Source organism: Cervus elaphus, chromosome 20, assembly GCF_910594005.1.
Source record: "Cervus elaphus chromosome 20, mCerEla1.1, whole genome shotgun sequence".
Lineage (NCBI taxonomy): Eukaryota > Metazoa > Chordata > Mammalia > Artiodactyla > Cervidae > Cervus > Cervus elaphus.
The window spans coordinates 39993411-40011817 of record NC_057834.1 but is presented as its reverse complement, the minus strand read 5'-3'; the positions used below and the strand labels follow the sequence as shown (position 1 = coordinate 40011817).

Sequence of the window (18407 nt, the reverse complement as noted above, 5' to 3'; positions counted from 1 at the left end):
CAAATACTAAACATTATCATGCAAATTATTCTGAAAGTAAAAAAAAGTTTGAAACTTTATTAAACAGAACTGTGAGAATTAACTTGCAATGACTAATAGCAAATGATGTTCTGGAAATATTATTGGGCTTTAAAGAAAAACAAAAGGCCTCTGGATATCTAGAATAAAAGAACAAGTGACATATAAAGAAACAGAAATTAGAGTTTTATCAACCTTTATGGAGAGAAATACCCTGTGTTGGAAGTAAACAGGGCAACACAGTTAAGATGCTCAAGGAGAGACGTGATGATTCATGAATTCTTTTCCAGACAAACTGATTGGGTATCAAAAGTCCATACATCCAAGTCATCATGAAAGATCTAAGGTAATAACGTTACCTTGACTAATGGGAAAAAGAGACTTCAGAAAACAGAATCCTTTGAAAGACAGACACAAGGACAGATGGTAAATACTAAATTTACAGTTCCTTACTCAAATGAGACTGAATGAGCATTCCATGAGAGAGGCAGTGGACACTAGGGTGACTGCTTTATAATTATCCACTGAGTCCTACCTCTTCTCAGAGTGCTTTCTATGTGTGTTTGATTTTATGGAAAATTATTTTAAAGGCAACTAGATGGATAAATAAATTTTAATAAAAGAAACTTTAAATATAGAACAAACATACATAACTGAACATATAGAAGATAAACACACATAATAGAAAAAACTGTAGATCAAACTAAAACTAAATCTATACGACCAAACAACTGAGCTTGTACTGAATACAGGCCTCAGGAGATGAGCAGTGAGCCCTCTCTCAGTGTTGGTCCAGATAAGGCTCCTGATGGCGTGTGGGCTCCATCCTCTAGAAAGGCCCAGCCTGGAGTCCAGGATTGAGACCAGAGCCTGCAACACAAACACAGGTTATGGAGTCCGTAGGGAGGTGCAGAGTCAGACAGAAGAGGGTTTTCTGGAGAGGCTGTGCAGGACCCAAGAACAACCTCGGGATCTAGACATGACCTTGGGCCCTGATGTCCCCGACGGTCAGTCCACAAGGCACTGGGTCTGTTTGCTGCTCTTTGCTGAGGGAGTTGTCTGTTAGTAGGGAGTGTCTAGAAAGGTCCCACAGGAGTAATTCCTCCTGGGTATCTGGCCAGCAGTCTTCAACTGACAGTTGCCCTGGACAGTGAGACTGAGGCAGAGGAATGGGGACTCTGGGATCTTGGACTAAAGGGCCAAGTCCCCCCTCCCCTGGGGCCCTGAGAGGAGCAGGAAGTCAGATGCCACGGGGAGTGGGGGAAACTGCCCACCCATCCTACACTCAGTACAACTGCTCCTGAGACCTGTGTATCAGAAATGGACAGACACCAGTAGTCTCTATTTCCCCTAATAATCCTTTCTAACCCCCAGCCAAACTCTTCTGATGTTTATGATTTTAAAGTATTAATTGCTATTTTAATAAAAATATATATTGTGTATGTTTAGTGTACTGCAACATTAAAGTTTACAGAAGACGCTGTTTTTAAACTGTAATAAAACAAGTTATATGTTATTAATGACAGAATTGGAATAAAAAATAGAAGAATTGTGGGTTTGGGGGTAGTGTGTGTTGCTCAGGTGGACCTTGAATGTTACCCACAGGAGGGCAAGACGCAGACTGAGAAGACGATGGAGACGAAGTCCAAGGCTTCACCCCTTCCACTGTTTCCATCATGCACCAGGTCAGTGCCACCATGAGGAGCACCATGTTGTCATGGCCACAGCTGGAGCAGCCCAATGGCATTATCCTGGACTATGAGATCCGGTACTATGAGAAGGAACACAATAAGTTCAACTCCTTCATGGCCAGGAGCCAGACCAACACTGTATGGATCGATGGCCTGCAGCCTGGCATGGTATTCGGTGGCAGCTGGGGTGGTGTCCGTGGTGGCCATCTCCATTGTCTGCAGCAGGAAACATGCTTACAGCAAAGAAGCTGTGTACAGCAAAGAGGTCATCAGAGCAGGAGAGTTTGGAGAGGTGCACAAGGGGTGCTGGAAATTTCCGGGCAAGAGGGAAATCTACGTGGCCATCAAGATGCTGAAGGCTGGGTACTCGAAGAAGCAGCTCTGGGACTTTCCAAGCGAGGCGAGCATCATGGGGCAGTTTGACCATCCCAACATCATTCATCTGGAAGGTGTGGTCACCAAGAGCCGGCCGGTCATGATCATCACGGAGTTCACAGAGATTGGTGCTTTGGATTCTTTCCTCAGGCAAATTACGGACAGTTCATGGTGATCCAGCTGGCAGGGATGCATCGCCGTGGGCATGAAGTACCTGGTGGAGATGAACTACATGCATCCGGACCTGGCTGCAAGGAACATTCTGATCAAAAGTCACTTGGTGTGCAAGGTGTCCGACTTTGGCCTTTCCCACTACCTTCAGGATGACACCTCACATCCCACCCACACCAACTCCTTGGGAGGCAGCATCCCCGTGAGATGGATGGCTCTGGAGGCCATGGCCAACTCTAAGTTCACGTCTGCCAGTCCTCTGGAGCTACTGGATTGTCATGTGGGAAGTCACGTCATTTGGAAAGAGACCCTACTGGGACACGTTCAACCAAGATGTTGTCAATGCCATTGAGCAGGACTACCGGCTGTCCCCTCCCACGGACTGCCCGGCTGCTCTACACCAGCTCATGCTGAACTATTGGCAGAAGGACCATAACAGCCAGCTCTGCTTTGCAGAGAGTGTCAATACCCTGGAAAAGATGATCCGGAACCTGGCAAGTCTCAAGACTGTGGCTACCATCACCACGGTGCCTTCCCAGCCCCTGCTCCTCTGCTCCATCCCAGACTTCACGGCCTTCACCACCGTGGGTGACTGGCTCAGCGCCATCAAGATGGTCCACTACAGGGACAGCTTGCTCACTGCTGGCTTCACGTCCCTCCAGCTAGTCACCCAGATGACATCAGAAGACCTCCTGAGAATAGGGGTCACCTTGGCAGGTCATCAGAAGGCGATTCTGAACAGCATTCTGTCTATGAGGGTGCAGATGAGTCAATCACCAATGGCAATGGCATGACAACTCTTGTTTTCTGTGGGGAGGAGAGGAAGGAAAAGGACCAGGCTCAAGGGGGAACCAGAGGTTGACCACTGTGGAATGTTCTGGAGAGACTGGCTTCTCACCTAAGAAATGCATTCTCATAATGAAGAATAAGCTGGACCTATTCCTAATAGGCAACCTTCATTTCTCAGTGACTGATGCACAATTAAGATGCTGTGGGAGCATACTAATGCATATATATGGAATTTAGAAAGATGGTAATGATAACCCTATATGCAAAACAGAAAAAGAGACGCAGAAATACAGAACAGACTATTGAACTCTGTGGGAGAATGTGAGGGTGGGATATTTCAAAAGAACAGCATGTATACCATCTATGGTGAAACAGATCCCCAGCCCAGGTGGGATGCATGAGACAAGTGCTCGGGCCTGGTGCACTGGGAAGACCCAGAGGAATCGGGTGGAGAGGGAGGTGGGAGGGGGAATCGGGATGGGGAATACATATAAATCTATGGCTGATTCATATCAATGTATGACAAAACCCACTGAAATGTTGTGAAGTAATTAGCCTCCAACTAATAAAAAATTTAAAAAAAAAAAAAAGATGCTGTGGGAACCAAATATGTAATGATAAAAATACACAAAGGTGATATTCAGTGGAAGTGAAGACAAAACAGTATGCATCAAAGACCCCAAGAGTGAACTCAGCTCACACCCCGGGTGGGCTGGAATCATCCTTCAGCAAGAAGAAAGGGAAGGAGGTCGGGGGAAGATACAGAAGCAGTTTCTCGTTTTCTTCCTCACCAATGACAGTTCTTTTCTTTTCTCCTTTCATCCTGCTCCCCAGGAGCCCTCTCCCTCCCCACACATCTATCTCCCTTTGCTCATGACTTGTATAGGGAAGTTTCTTCAAACAAACCTCAGCTCCTGAGACTCAAGATGTTCCGTCAGTTGCCAAAGGACCTTGCTGACCACTGCATGGGGGATCCAATCAATTCAATTAATGTCTTCATGTTGAAGAAGAGATGTACCTTCAATTGAAAACCTTGTTTTTCTTTTGTTTGCATTTTCTGCAAAAAGGAAAAAGAAACCAAAAATTGGGGGGGGGGGGCGGGGAATGCAAGAGCACACCTATGTATGTCTGTGTTATCAAGTAACCACTTGTTCGTAACATGCAAACAAGAAACTGGGAAGTCTTTGCCCCTGGAAAATCCACAGGGGCTGGAGCATGTTGTTGGTCTGGTTTTCTGATTGGCCCCATTGGCCTGTTGGCTCAATGGGGAGAGAGAGTAAGGAGAAAAATAAAATGAAAAGGGGAAAAATTTCCAGAGAGCTTGCAAATAAATTCAGACAGGAAACAGGTGAGTGGTTTGAATTGGATGCAGTGTGGGCCATTCGAGAATGATACTGACTGATTCATTATTCTTGGTGACATCTGAAGAGAAGGAGAAGGAAGTTGTTTCTGGAGAATGTTCTTCCACATCCTCCAAATCTACAATTCAAGATGGCAAGTTCCCCTCGTCTGGAGACTGGTTTAAGTCATATGAAATCCGAGGAACGTTTCAAATGTGTCTGTTTCTCTGCATTCCTTCTTGTACGTCATTGTTCAATTCGCTTTTGTAAATTCTACCAAACATTTAAATATTTTTCATTTCTCCTTTTACCTTAATCTCCTTGCTAATTTTATCTAATTAAAATGAGCAGAAGCATGTCTGGGTTTACAAAGAAAAAACAGAAAGAATTGGAATAAAAAATAAAAGGAACACGAGTGACTTGAATCCTGCCACTCATTCCGAGTACACACGGCACTGAGCTGCTTTCTGGTGTTTCTTTAGCTGGAGTTGGACACATACACAGAAGAATCTACGGAACCTCCAACTCCAATTGAGAAATGGTGCCCCGAGGTGACCCAGGGCCCCCAGGGCTCCAGAGGCTGAGGGACCCCAGGCTCAGTTCCTTCTCAGGCTGGCTGGGACCCTCAGGACCAAGGAGCACCCACAAGGATGCAGAGCTGCAAGGTGACTCCCTGCCTGCATGAGCTTTTGGCACCTGTGTCTCCTCTACTCTATTCCCAGAAGCCTAGGACTAGAGAGGGTGGGTCCATCCCAACCTCTCACTACAACTGCTTTTGAACTAGGAATGCTTCCTGATGCCTTTAGGGGGTTGGGAGAGCAGAGCTGTGTCCTGCAGAGGGAGATGAGGAACCCGCCAGTGGGGATCTTCAAAGAGAACATTCTGGAACAGCAGCTCCTGGACTCACACACACGGTGGCCCCACAGTGCCCCTCCCACCTCCCTGTGAACATAGAGCTGCCGGAGGACCCAGCCCAACAATCTCGGGGGCATCTGTGGATGGGGACCTGTGCTCTGGGGAGACATGCTCAGGGCATCCTCAAATCTGCATAGATTATTACCACCCTCCGGTCTCCACTTTTGTGGTCATATTCAACAGCTGCCCCCAGTGTTTTTGCCAATGTTTCTGAAACACCAACAAGAGAGTTGGGGACGTGATGGAGACACATGCCCTCGTCTGCCTCACCTTTTCATCCCAGGCCTCATGTTCACACTTGCTCTTTCCGATCCTTTTCTTTATCATCACCATTGACATCCTCAAAAACATTCCTCAAAGACATGAGCAGAGAGTGTTTTGACAACTGGAAGGAAGAGATCAGGCAGGCAGGTCCAAGGCCTTCCAGGGCAGGAAAGCATCCGTATGGCATAGACCAGGGCGGTGCAAACTTCATGGGGGCCCTTCAGCTGCATGGGTCCAGACCTACTGACTTCAGCCTCAACTCCTGCTCAAGTCACTCATGGCGAAAAAGTCAGGTTCAATGGTGCAGACCTGAGGTCAGGAGCCAAGGCGATGCTAAGAAAGTGGGGGAAGAGGGCGGCAGACAGATTTCATAGATTTTATATAAGCTCCCAGGATCCCAAGTGCCTATGAGAGAGAAGGTCCTCCAGAAGGATAATCATAAAAAGATGGAAAGAGGAGATGGGAAAGGTTTACAAGAAAGAGTCTATGGATCAGGAAAAGAAAATTTTTTTTAAATATGGACGAGGAAATAAATGACCTTCATGTTCTTGCTCTCCTTCTCCGAATCTTCATTATCTGCCATGCAGTTTTCTGGTGTCCGAGGGCATTGGCCATGTGAAGTGGCTGTGGGAAAGAAAAGAGGAGTTTTAGGGTCAGGATGCGACCTGGGGACTATAGGTTATGGCTGCGAGACATGTGCTACGCTGGGATTCATGACCTCTGGAGGAGAGGATTTCGATCCAGGGTCAGAGACCAGGCTTGACCACTAGGAGCTCTGTGTAATGGAGTTTTATTAAACTATAAAAGAGACAGAGAAAGCTTCTGACATAGGCATCAGAACAGGGTAGAAAGAATGCCTTCTTGCTAGTTTTTAACAAGGTGTTACATACATTTTCAATGCAAAGCAAGGTATTATATACTTTTCCAATGCAAAGCAAGGCAGTATATACTTAATTAATGCAAAGAAATAGGGGAAAACAATAGACTGGGAAAGACTAGAGATCTCTTCAAGAAAATTAGAGATACTAAAGGAAGATTTCATGCAAAGATGGGCACAATAAAGGACAGAAATGGTATGGACCCAACAGAAGCAGAAGATATTAAGAAGAGGTGGCTAGAATACACAGAAGAACTATATAAAAAAGATCTTCATGACCCAGATGACCACAATGGTGTGATCATTCACATAGAGCCAGGCATCCTAGAGTGCAAAGTCAGGTGGGCCTTAGGAAGCATCACTATAAACAAAGCTAGTGGAGGTGATGGAATTCCAGTTGAGCTATTTCAAATCCTGAACGATGATGTGGTGAAAGTGCTGCACTCAATATGCCTGCAAATTTGGAAAAGTCAGCAGTGGCCACAGGACCGGAAAATGTCAGTTTTCATTCCAATCCCAATGAAAGGCAATGCCAAAGAATGTTTAAAATACCTCACAATTGCACATATCTCACATGCTAGTAAAGTAATGCTCAAAATTCTCCAAGCTAGGCTTCAACCGTATGTGAACTGAGAACTTCCAGATGCTCAAACTGGATTTAGAAAAGCCAGAGGAACAAGAAAGCAAATTGCCAACGTTTGTTGGATCATCGAAAAAGCAAGAGAATTCCAGAAAAGCAACTACTTCTGCTTCATTGACCATGATAAAGCCTTTGATTGAGTGGATCACAACAAACAGGAAAATTCTTAGAGAGATGGGAATACCAGACGACCTTACCTGCCTTCTGAGAAACCTGTATGCAGGTCAAGAAGCAACAGTTAGAACCAGACATGGAGCAACAGACTGGTTCCAAACTGGGAAAGGAGTACATCAAGGCTGTATATTGTCACCCTGCTGATTTAACTTATATGCCGAATACATCATGCAAAATGTTGGGCTGAATGAACCACAGCTGGAATCAAGATTGCCAGGTGAAATATCAATAACCTCAAATACACAAATGACACCAACTTTATGGTAGAAAGTGAAGAGGAACTAAAGAGCCTCTTGATGAAAGTGAAAGAGAGTGAAAAAGTTGGCTTAAAACTCAACATTCAAAAAACTAAGGTCATGGCATCCAGTCCCATCAGAGTCAATAGATGGGAAATCAATGGAAACAGACTATTTTCTTGGGCGCCAAAATCACTGCAGATGATGACTGCGGCCATGAAATTAAAAGATACTTGCTCTTTGGAAGTTCAGTTCAGTTTAGTCACTCAGTCATGTCCAACTATTTGCGACCCCATGGACTGCAGCATGCCAGGCTTCCGTGTCCGTCACCAACTCCTGGAGCTTGCTCAAACTCATGTCCATCAAGTCAGTGATGCCATTCAACCATCTCATCCTCTGCCATCCCCTTCTCCTCCTGCCTTCAGTTTTATCCCAGCATCAGGGTCTTTTCCAGTGAATCTTTTCTTCACATCAGGTGGCCAAAGTATTGGAGTTTCAGCTTCAGCATCAGTCCTTCCGATGAATATTCAGGACTGCTCTCCTTTAGGATTGACTATTAGGATCTCCTTGCAGTCCAAGGGACTCTCAAGAGTCTTCTCCAACAACAAAGTTCAAAAGTATCAATTCTTCAGTGCTCAGCTTTCTTTATAGTCCAACTCTCACATCCATAAGTGACTACTGTGATTGTGGTTTTCATTCTGTCTGCCCTCTAACAGATAAGGATAAGAGGCTAATGGAGAAAAGTTGTGACAAACCTAGATAGCATATTAAAAAGCAGAGATGTTACTTTACTGACTAAGGTCTGTCTAGTCAAAGCTATGCTTTTTCCAGTAGTCATGTATGAATGTGAGGGTTGGACCATAAAGAAAGCTGAGCACTGAAGAATTGATGGTTTTGAACTGTGATGTTGCAGAAAACTCTTGAGAATCCATTAGACAGCAAGATCAAACCAGTCATCATCTTTCAGGATTTGAAATAGCTCAACTGGAATTGAACTATTCCATCACCACTAGCTTTGTTTATAGTGATGCTTCCTAAGGCCCACTTTCCTTCACACTCCAGGATGTCTGTCTCTAGGTGAGTGATCACATGATCATAGTTATCTGCGTCATGAAGATCTTTTTTTGTATAGTTCTTCTGTGTATCATTGCTACCTCTTAATATTTTCTGCTTCTGTTAGGTCCATACCATTTCTGTCCTTTATTGTGCCCATCTTTGCATGAAATGTTCCCTTGGTATCTCTAATTTTCTTGAAGAGATCTCTAGTCTTTCCCAGTCTATTGTTTTCCTCTATTTCTTTGCATTGATCGCTGAGGAAGGCTTTCTTATCTCTCCTCGCTATTCTTTGGAACTCTGCATTTTGATGAGTATATTTTTCCTTTTCTCCTTTGCCTTTCATTTCTCTTCTTTTCTGAGCTATATTTATAAGGCCTCTTTTATAAGATGACCATTTTGCCTTTTTGTGCTTCTTTTCCTTGGGATGGTTTTGATCACTGCCTCCTGTACAAATGTTACAAATCTCCTTCCATAGTTCTTCAGGCACTCCGTCTATCAGATGAAGTCCCTTGAATCTATTTGTCACTTTTGCTGTATAATTGTAAGGGATTTGATTTATGTCATACCTGAATAGTCTAATGGTTTTCCCTACTTTCTTCAATTTAAGTCTGAATTTGGCAATACGGAGTTCATGATCTGAGCCATAGTCAGCTCCTGGTTTTGTTTTTGCTGACGGTACAGAGTTTCTTCATCTTTGGCTGCAAAGAATATAATCAGATTTCAGAACTGATTATCTGGTGGTGTCCAGGTGTAGAATTGCTCTTGTGTTGTTGGAAGAGCGTGTTTGCTATGACCAGTGCATTCTCTTGGCAAAACTCTGTTAGCCTTTGCCCTGCTTCATTTGGTACTCCAAGGCCCAATTTGCCTGTTACTCCAGGTATCTCTTGACTTCTTACTTTTGCATTCTAGTCCCCTGTGATGAAAAGGACAACTTTTTTGAGTGTTAGTTCTAAACAGTCTTGTAGGTCTTCATAGACCCATTCAACTTCAGCTTCTTTGGCATTAGTGGTTGGGGCATAGACTTGGATTACTGTGATATTGAATGGTTTGCCTTGGAAACTGAACAGAGATCATTCTATCACTTTTGAGACTGCAACCAAGTACTGCATTTCAGACTCTTTTGTTGACTATGAGGGCTACTCCATTTCTTCTAAGGGATTCTTGCCCACAGTTGTAGATATAATGGTCATCTGAGTTAAATTCGCCTATTCCAGTCCGTTTTAGTTCACTGATTTCTAAAATGTTGATGTTCACTCTTGCCATCTCCTGTTTGACCACTTCCAATTTACCTTGATTCGTGGACCTAACATTCCAGGTTCCTAAGCAATATCATTCTTTACAGCATCACAGTTTACTTCCATCACCAGTCAAATCCACAACTGGGCGTTGTTTTCACTTTGGCTCAGCCTCTTCATTCTTTTTTTTTTTTTTTTTTTAGCCTCTTCATTCTTTCTGGAGCAATTTCTCTGCTCTTCCGCAGTAGTATATTGGGCACCTACTGACCTGGGGAGTTCATCTTTCAGTGTCATATCTTTTTGGATTTTCATACTGTTCATGCGGTTCTCAAGGCAAGAATACTGAACTGGTTTGCCATTCCCTTCTCCAGTGGACCATGTTTTGTCAGAACTCTCCACCATGACCTGTCCATCTTGGGTGGCCCTACCCGGAATGACTCATAGTTTCATTGAGTTAGTCAAGGCTGTGATCCTTGTGATCAGTTTGATTAGTTTTCTGTGATTGTGGTTTTCATTCTGTCTGCCCTCTAATTGATAAAGATTAAGAGGCTAATGGAGAAAAGTTATGACAAACCTAGACATCATATTAAAAAGCAGAGATGTTACTTTACTGACGACTAAGGTCTGTCTAGTCAAAGCTGTGCTTTTTCCACTAGTCATGTATGGATATGAGGTTGGACCATAAAGCTGAGAGCCAAAGAATTGATGGTTTTGAACTGTGATGTTGCAGAATACTCTTGAGAATCCCATAGACAGCAAGATCAAACCAGTCAAATCTAAAGGAAATCAGTCCTGAATATTTATTTGAAGGACTGATGCTGAAGCTGGGAACTCCAATACTTTGCCACCTGATGCAAGGAACTGACTCATTGGGAAAGACCTTGATGCTGGAAAAGATTGAAGGCAGGAGGAGACGGGAATGACAGAGGTTAAGGTGATTGGATGGCATCACGGACTTGATGAACGTGAGTTTGAGTAAGCTCTGGGAATTGGTGATGTACAGGGAGGGAGGCCTGGTGTGCTACAGTCCGTGGGATCACAAAGAGTCAGACATGACTGAGCGACTGACCTGACTGAGCAAGATGAGTTGTTTTGTCATGTAATCTTTAGCTCTGGCCTTAAAAAAAAAAAAAAAAAAGTTTTATGTGACTAAATAAAGAAATGTAGGAAAAAAGTTTGTCCTTTTCTCCTTTTTGAGGGCTCCAGACCCCTTCCTCCTTTTCTGGGGCCCTGGACTCCTTATCAACCTACCCAAGAATTAACTCTCTCATTTCCCCCTTTTCTTTCAGGAGAATATGGCTGCCAATGGAAAAGGGGTATTGCTCTCATTCTGGAGCTACTTGTATGATTAAATGTATGACTTCTTCAATGTATGGCAAAAACCACTACAATATTGTAAAGTAATTAGCCTCCAACTAATAAAAATAAATGGAAAAAAAATAATGTAGACTTCTGTGAGTGTGAACAGCCATTAACTCAGTGGACATACACACATTATTTGGAAAATGACTGGGAAAATTATCACTTGATTGATAATAGCTATTTGAAAAGGTAGGATTGAATACAGTCCTCTAAAAGAGTTTCTTTTACAATCCTGAGAAAGAAGAATGGAACTGGAGGAATCAACCTGCCTGACTTCAGGCTCTACTACAAAGCCACAGTCATCAAGACAGTATGGTACTGGCACAAAGACAGAAATATAGATCAATGGAACAAAATAGAAAGCCCAGAGATAAATCCACGTACCTATGGACACCTTATCTTCGACAAAGGAGGCAAGAATATACAATAGAAAAAAGACAACCTCTTTAACAAGTGGTGCTGGGGAAACTGGTCAACCACTTGTAAAAGAATGAAACCAGAACACTTTCTAACACCATACACAAAGGTAAACTCAACATGGATTAAAGATCTAAATTTAAGACCAGAAACTATAAAACTCCTAGAGGAGAACATAGGCAAAACACTCTCCGACATGAATCACAGCAGGATCCTCTATGACCCACCTCCCAGAGGATTGGAAATAAAAGCAAAAATAAATAAATGGGACCTAATTAAACTTAAAAGCTTTTGCACAACAAAGGAAACTATAAGCAAGGTGAAAAGACAGTCTTCAGAATGGGAGAAAATAATAGCAAATGAAGAAACAGACAAAGGATTAATCTCAAAAATATACAAGCAACTCCTGCAGCTCAATTCCAGAAAAATAAATGACCCAATCAAAAAATGGGCCAAAGATCTAAACAGACATTTCTCCAAAGAAGACATACAGATGGCTAACAAACACATGAAAAGATGCTCAACATTACTAATTATCAAGAAAATGCAATCAAAACCTCAATGAGATATCATTACACTCCAGTCAGGATGGCTGCTATCCAAAAGTCTACAAGCAATAAATGCTGGAGAGGGTGTGGAGAAAAGGGAACCCTCTTACACTGTTGGTGGGAATGCAAACTAGTACAGCCACTATGGAGAACAGTGTGGAGATTCCTTAAAAAACTGGAAATAGAACTGCCATATGACCCAGCAATCCCACTTCTGGGCATACACACTGAGGAAACCAGATCTGAAAGAGACACATGTACCCCAGTGTTCATCGCAGCACTGTTTATAATAGCCAGGACATGGAAGCAACCTAGATGCCCATCAGCAGACGAATGGATAAGGAAGTTGTGGTACACATACACTATGGAATATTACTCAGCCATTAAAAAGAATTCATTTGAATCAGTTCTAATGAGGTGGATGAAACTGGAGCCCATTATACAGAGTGAAGTAAGCCAGAAAAATAAAGACCAACACAGTATACTAATGAATATATATGGAATTTAGAAAGATGGTAACGATAACCCTATATGCAAAACAGAAAAAGGGAGACAGATGTACAGAACAGACTTTGGGACTCTGTGGGAGAAGGCGAGCGTGGGATGTTCTGAGAGAATAGCATTGAAACAAGTATACTATCAAGGGTGAAACAGATCACCAGCCCAGGTTGGATGCGTGAGACAAGTGCTCAGGGCTGGTGCACTGGGAAGACCCAGAGGGATGGGATGGGGAGGCAGGCGGGAGGGGGGATCGGGAAGAGGAACACATGTAAATCCATGGCTGATTCATGTCAATGTACAGCAAAAACCACAACAATATTGTAAAATAATTAGCCTCCAACTAATAAAAATAAATGGAAAAAAATAAAAATAAATTAAGAAATTTTTTAAAATAAAGAGAAAAAAATAAAAGAGTTTGCTTTTAATCAAAAACAAAGTCTCATAGAAGACTTGGTAAACACAATAACTGCAGCTGTGGATCCTAGGGAGGCAGTGATATTGGAAGAAATCCAGAAGACATAGATGATTTAGCAGAAGCTCAAAACAGGCAGGAGGGTCAAGGGTCCCTGTCATGGAAAGCCAGCATGCATTTTAGTGTTTGTTTTTTCCCCAATGGTTAGGTTCTCATTAGTTAAAATGCAGAAGATCTGTTTCATTTCTTTCTTATTCCTCTCCTTTGCTCTCCTTCTTCCAGCGTAGAGGATGATTCAACGGCAGCTCAGTCCGTAGTTACTAACCTCCCTTAAGCATACATTCCACCCCATGTTCCCATCAGGTAAAAAAAAAAAAAAAAAAAAATGCCAAGTGATTCCTGAGCAGCCTCATCCGTGTCTTGATACCATGTCCCTCTAGCTCCCATGAAGACCCGGTGGAGAAGCTGTCCCACGCCTTGGCTGAAGAACAGGCTCTGGGTACCCTGAAGGTAAGCGCACCTGTCTTTATCTGGGATAAGAGTGTTCCTTCAAAAAAAAAAAAAAAGAGTGTTCCTTCACTTTTTTATTTTTAATTTAGTTGAATACAGTTACAGAAATCTGACAATGTACATTATCACTTACGTATACAATGCCTTGGCTGGGGCTATATTGAGGGTAAAACTATTATTAACACAGACCTGATTCAAAAGGATATTTTAGAAGACAGCATCAGTTATTACATATAACAGTAGGTATTTTCCTCAGCAATCTTCCTCCTCTTTGAATAAGAATTTTGTAACTGTTGGTCAAATTGAAACTGAGAGCTCTTACATGAAATAGTCCAGCCTTTCCAACAGGGGAACACTCTGTTTTTTTGTGGGACCATTGACTTAAAGAGTTTCAGTTTTCTGAGGACAAAAACCACTTCACAGAAGCCTTAATGCACAGAACACAGGATGGTAACACCCTCACACTCTTTTCTTCTCTCTAATCACAGGTACATGGAACAGCCAATAAAAACTGTCAATATTCAAGGATAATTCTTCTGCTGAGGAACAACCTAATTGATGAAGGAGGAGCTCTCTTGCCAGCTCTGGTTGGAGAGGCACCCTGACCCTGGATCCCTACAGGCAATGAGGGCTGGGGGTACAGAGCAAGAGACTGATCTCCCAGGAAAAAGCGCTGGCCACATTCCAGTGTCTTCAGAAGCAACTGCATCATTTAGATGGTTGAGACTGTGTAAACGAGGGTGTTTGGAGGTGGGCATGTGTTGAAACCACATAGAGTGATTGTGAATCTGCCTGTACGTGTATTTCCTCAGGAGATGTTTCCTCTTAAACAATAAACTTGTCGATTTTCTTTGCAAAAAGTCTCATCACCGCTGTACACTGGGAAGGAGATTTGCTGGGAAGAATTTGTTCATATACTGGAGAATCTACAAAGCAGGTAACTGACCATTGCGTATTCTGTCTGAGCTACACGCAGCAACAAAAAAGGAGGAAGCAACACAAGTTTCTGGTGAGAAAAGACACTTTATTGTTTCTCAGGTTTGTCTGGAGACCTCTGGGCTCACTGATTTCCCCCAGAGCAGAGCTCCTCTCCGTGGCTGTGGTTGTGGTAGTCGGTGGCTATGTCCGCCAGCAAGGACAGGAACTCAGAAAAGTCAATCTGATGGTCCTTATTCTTATCTTTTTTATCAAAGATATTGGACAAGTAATCTCTGCCTCTTTTCTCCTGTGGGGAAAAAAACAACAAAACAAGGCAATTTCAGCCCCACAAGAGTGATGAGCTGGGAGAAGAGGAAGAGGCAGAGACAGAGAAAAGAGGACCCAGCGCAGCCCAAAGGTATCTGGTGTGGCATTGAGGAGGGGAGGTGTGGGATGAGGTGGGGACACTGACATTGCCCTGCAGTTCAACAGAGAGTCCCTCCCCAAGTGTGAACTTGGATGGGAGTGTCACATGGCGAGCAGGCTCTGCCCTGAGTTGCCCTGATCGGTGTGCTGGTGGGTGGTCTCCAGCCCCAGGCCACCCCCTCAACCCCCTATAAGGCTGCACCTACCTAAGTTCTGCTCCGGGACTCAAATAAACTCTGTGTTGTGCTCAGTCTGTCTGACTCATTATGACTCCGTGAACTGTAGCCCACCAGGCTCATCTGTCCATGGAGATTCTCCAGGCAAGAATACTGGAGTGGGTAATCTATCCCTTCTCCAGGGAAACTTCCTGACCCAGGAATCAAACCGGGGTCTTCTGTATTACAGACGGATTCTTTACCAGTTGAGGCACCAGGGAAGCCCCAAATAAGCCCTACTCATGTGTAAATATAACCGAACCACTGTGTGGCATACCTGAAACTAGCACAATATTATAACTATATTATATTATAACTATATACATATTATAACTATATTATCGACTATACTTCAATTAAATAAATAAATAATACATAAACTCCATCCTTGTCATCTTCAATCTAACCCTCCTCTCCTATTTTCTCTTTGGGCTCCAGGATCCTACATGCTCTGAGTTCCCTTTTCTTACTTACCCAACCTCTTTGTTACCTAGTAACCTCTTCTTCTTGTAATTCATTCAGAAAATTCTAATTGTCGAGTCAAATCAGGTCAGCATTGCAAAAGGAGGGGTTAAATTCTGTCAGTATGCATTTATACAGAAAACAACCAAGTTGTTCCAGAGGTGAGAGGGATAGGGGGAGAGGCAAGACAGGGGAAGGGGATTAACAGGTACAAACTACTAGGTATAAAAAAGAGAGAGAGATAAAAAAATGCAAAGTACAGCATAGAAACTATGGCCAATGTGTTATAATAACTTTGATGGAGTATAATCTATAAAAATATCAAATCACTATGTTGTACACATGAATTAACACAACATTGTAAATCAAATATATTTCTAGATAAATAAGTAAAATTTTGTGTTTCTATTAAAAAAATTCTGCCAATTATGGAATTTCTGTCACCTTCCCTCTGATCTCAAGAATCCTGAGGAGAGCCTCAAGAGCCTCTCAAGATCTGAGCAGAAGAGTTTGGGTCTCATACAGAAGATGAGACAGGTGAGAGGGGACCCATCCACTGCCCTCCAGTTGTAGCACTTTTTGATAACTTATCATCAACTACTTATATCCACACATTTTCCTAGTTTGCCACATACATCATCTCTTTACACCCTGATATAGGACAGGATAGGAAGTTCTATGATGCACTTTTGCAGATGAGAATGTGAGGATCAGAGAATGAGAGTGACTGGTCCAAAGCCACCCAGGAAAGGATCCTCAGTCATGCCAGGACCCAGTCACCATGGGAGACCAGATCCCCCACTCACACAGGCACTGAGGAAGTTGGGGAAATTCTCCTTCAGCAGCTGCAGCAGGGGCTCCTTCTTGATGGTGTCATTGCTTCCCGAGTACGTGTGAAACAGCTTGATCAAGGATGTAATGGCCTGCTCAAGCTGAGAGCCACTCATCTTGGCTTCAAATAAGCTGCCGGAAGAAGAGTCAGTGACCCTTTGTATCCTCCCCCCAGGGGCGGGTCCCCAAGTTAGGACACCTGGATGGGGACCGAGCGGCCAGTGAAGCGAGGCTCAGATGGAGCAGAAGAAACTGTGCTTCTCCACTTGGTGGGGGGAGTGGCCGAGGAGCAGGAGGGTGTGACCGACCGAGTGTGGGACCTGGGGCCCCACAGCTCAGGGTGTGAGTAGGTGAAGGAGATCAGCAGACTCCACTGTGGTGAGGACCACAGCGTGTGGAAGCAGAGACGGGGGGTCAGCCCCAGTGAGAAAACTGAGTCTGAGGTGGGACCCAGCAACCAGAGCCTTTGGGTGACCCCACACCCCAAACAGCAGCAAATCCATCTCATCCAGGTTCAGCGTCAGGGTCAGAGTCACGGGGGCGGAACAGTGTCATCTCTGCTCTGGTCTGAGCCTCCTGGGCTGCTTCAGGAAGACCCCCTAGAGGCCACCCCACCTCCAAGGCCATAAACAAGCTCTGCATGAGATGGGCAGAAACACAGCCCTGTCCTGAGCCCTGGTAGGGGTCTTCCTGGACCATCGCTGAGAGAAAAAGAGGGACTGGGGACCAGAGTCAGCCTGGGGTTTGGAATGAACAGAAATAGATGCCCCAGTTCTAGGCTATTGGGTGGAATATGGGAGATGGGGGTCCTTCTGATTTTCTGTTATTGGGCACTATCTGCATCTCCAAGGCTTGGCCTCATTAAAATAGAACGTCTGACTTCCCTAAGCAGGTTCTTCCCCCAGCAGTCAGAGGTCTGGGCTGCCCTGGACCCCAACCAGAGAAACTGGACAGAGCAGCCCTCCCATCCCAGACTTTCCTAAGCAGCCAGGAGATGACCCTGTGTCAGCCAGTATCTAAGACAAACCCCACTGCCTTCTGATGTAGGAGAAGGATCCCCCTGTGCTGTCCGCAAGAGGACCCACCCAAGGCCTTCTGTCAGCGTGGCCGAGAGCAGAGCCCAGCCCTGTGTGTGGACGGCCCCTGAGCCTTTTCCTGCTGGGGGGCGGGGGGAGCGCTGGTTGATCAGTCTTTCACCCAGGTGGGGGCAGGATGTCTCACCAGAGTCATGGTGAGCGGGGGTCCAGGCCTGGGGTTGAGGCTTTGGCTGGGGCTGCCGCTCTCCTCAAGGGTGGGGTCGTTGGGTCTTTTGACCTGATAAGCAGGTGAGTCCAGAGAAGGAAGAAAGCAAGAGGAGGGGGAGGGTCCTCAGCTCCCACTGGCCACGTGTCCACCAGAGCATCACCGAGGAGCCAGTGGAGAAGCAGGGAGTGTTGGCCATCTTGCCACACAGATGGGGCCTCAACAGGGGTGAAGGCACACAGCCCTGTGGGCAGAGTCGGGACTGGACCACAGGCTCCCGCTTCCCCTCCCAGAGCTGCTTCCCGGCTCCTCCTAGAAAAGGAAGACAGGCCGGAGCAGACTTACCAGATCAGAGGAGATGTCACCAAGGAGGAGGACGAGTGAGGTGTGCGATGGACAGAGACTGGTCCCTTTATAGGGCTCAGCCGGGCTCTTCCAGGGGCTGGGAGCCCTGCGGCTCTGTTCGCTCTCTGCTTCTTGGAGCATTGCCCCACTCAGGAGGGTGGGCCACACCCAGGAGGGTGTGCTCTGCCTTTCCCAACAGAACCCCAAGACACATTGCACCTCCCAGGATCTTCCCCTAGAGGCTTCTCTGTCCCCTGCTTGATCTGGGGCCAGTGGGGTGTGTGGCAACAGGACAGGGATTAGAGTAGAGAAAACTGGGTTTCTGGACCTAAGAAAGGTGGGATTTTGGACTCTGAAGGCAGCAAGGTCTCCATTTTCTTGGTCTGATTCTCAGGGAATCAGTCCTTCTACAAATTTGATCTGAGTGTAATAACCAT

General features: G+C 44.7%; 1 protein-coding gene and 1 pseudogene across 1 annotated transcript; one reads left to right on the top strand and one right to left on the bottom strand.

Annotated features, from left to right (window-relative positions):
• The first annotated feature begins 997 nt into the window (after positions 1-997).
• Positions 998-3049, top strand: LOC122676471 (annotated as a pseudogene).
• An 11485-nt stretch (positions 3050-14534) lies between these two features.
• S100A7 (S100 calcium binding protein A7) lies at positions 14535-18092 on the bottom strand. Its single transcript, XM_043877212.1, has 3 exons — positions 17971-18092; positions 16359-16515; positions 14535-14756 (listed from the first exon to the last, which is right to left on the bottom strand). The coding sequence occupies exons 2-3, from the start codon at positions 16497-16499 to the stop codon at positions 14592-14594; spliced, it is 306 nt and encodes a 101-aa protein (XP_043733147.1). The 5' UTR covers positions 16500-16515; positions 17971-18092; the 3' UTR covers positions 14535-14591.
• Positions 18093-18407: the final 315 nt, after the last annotated feature.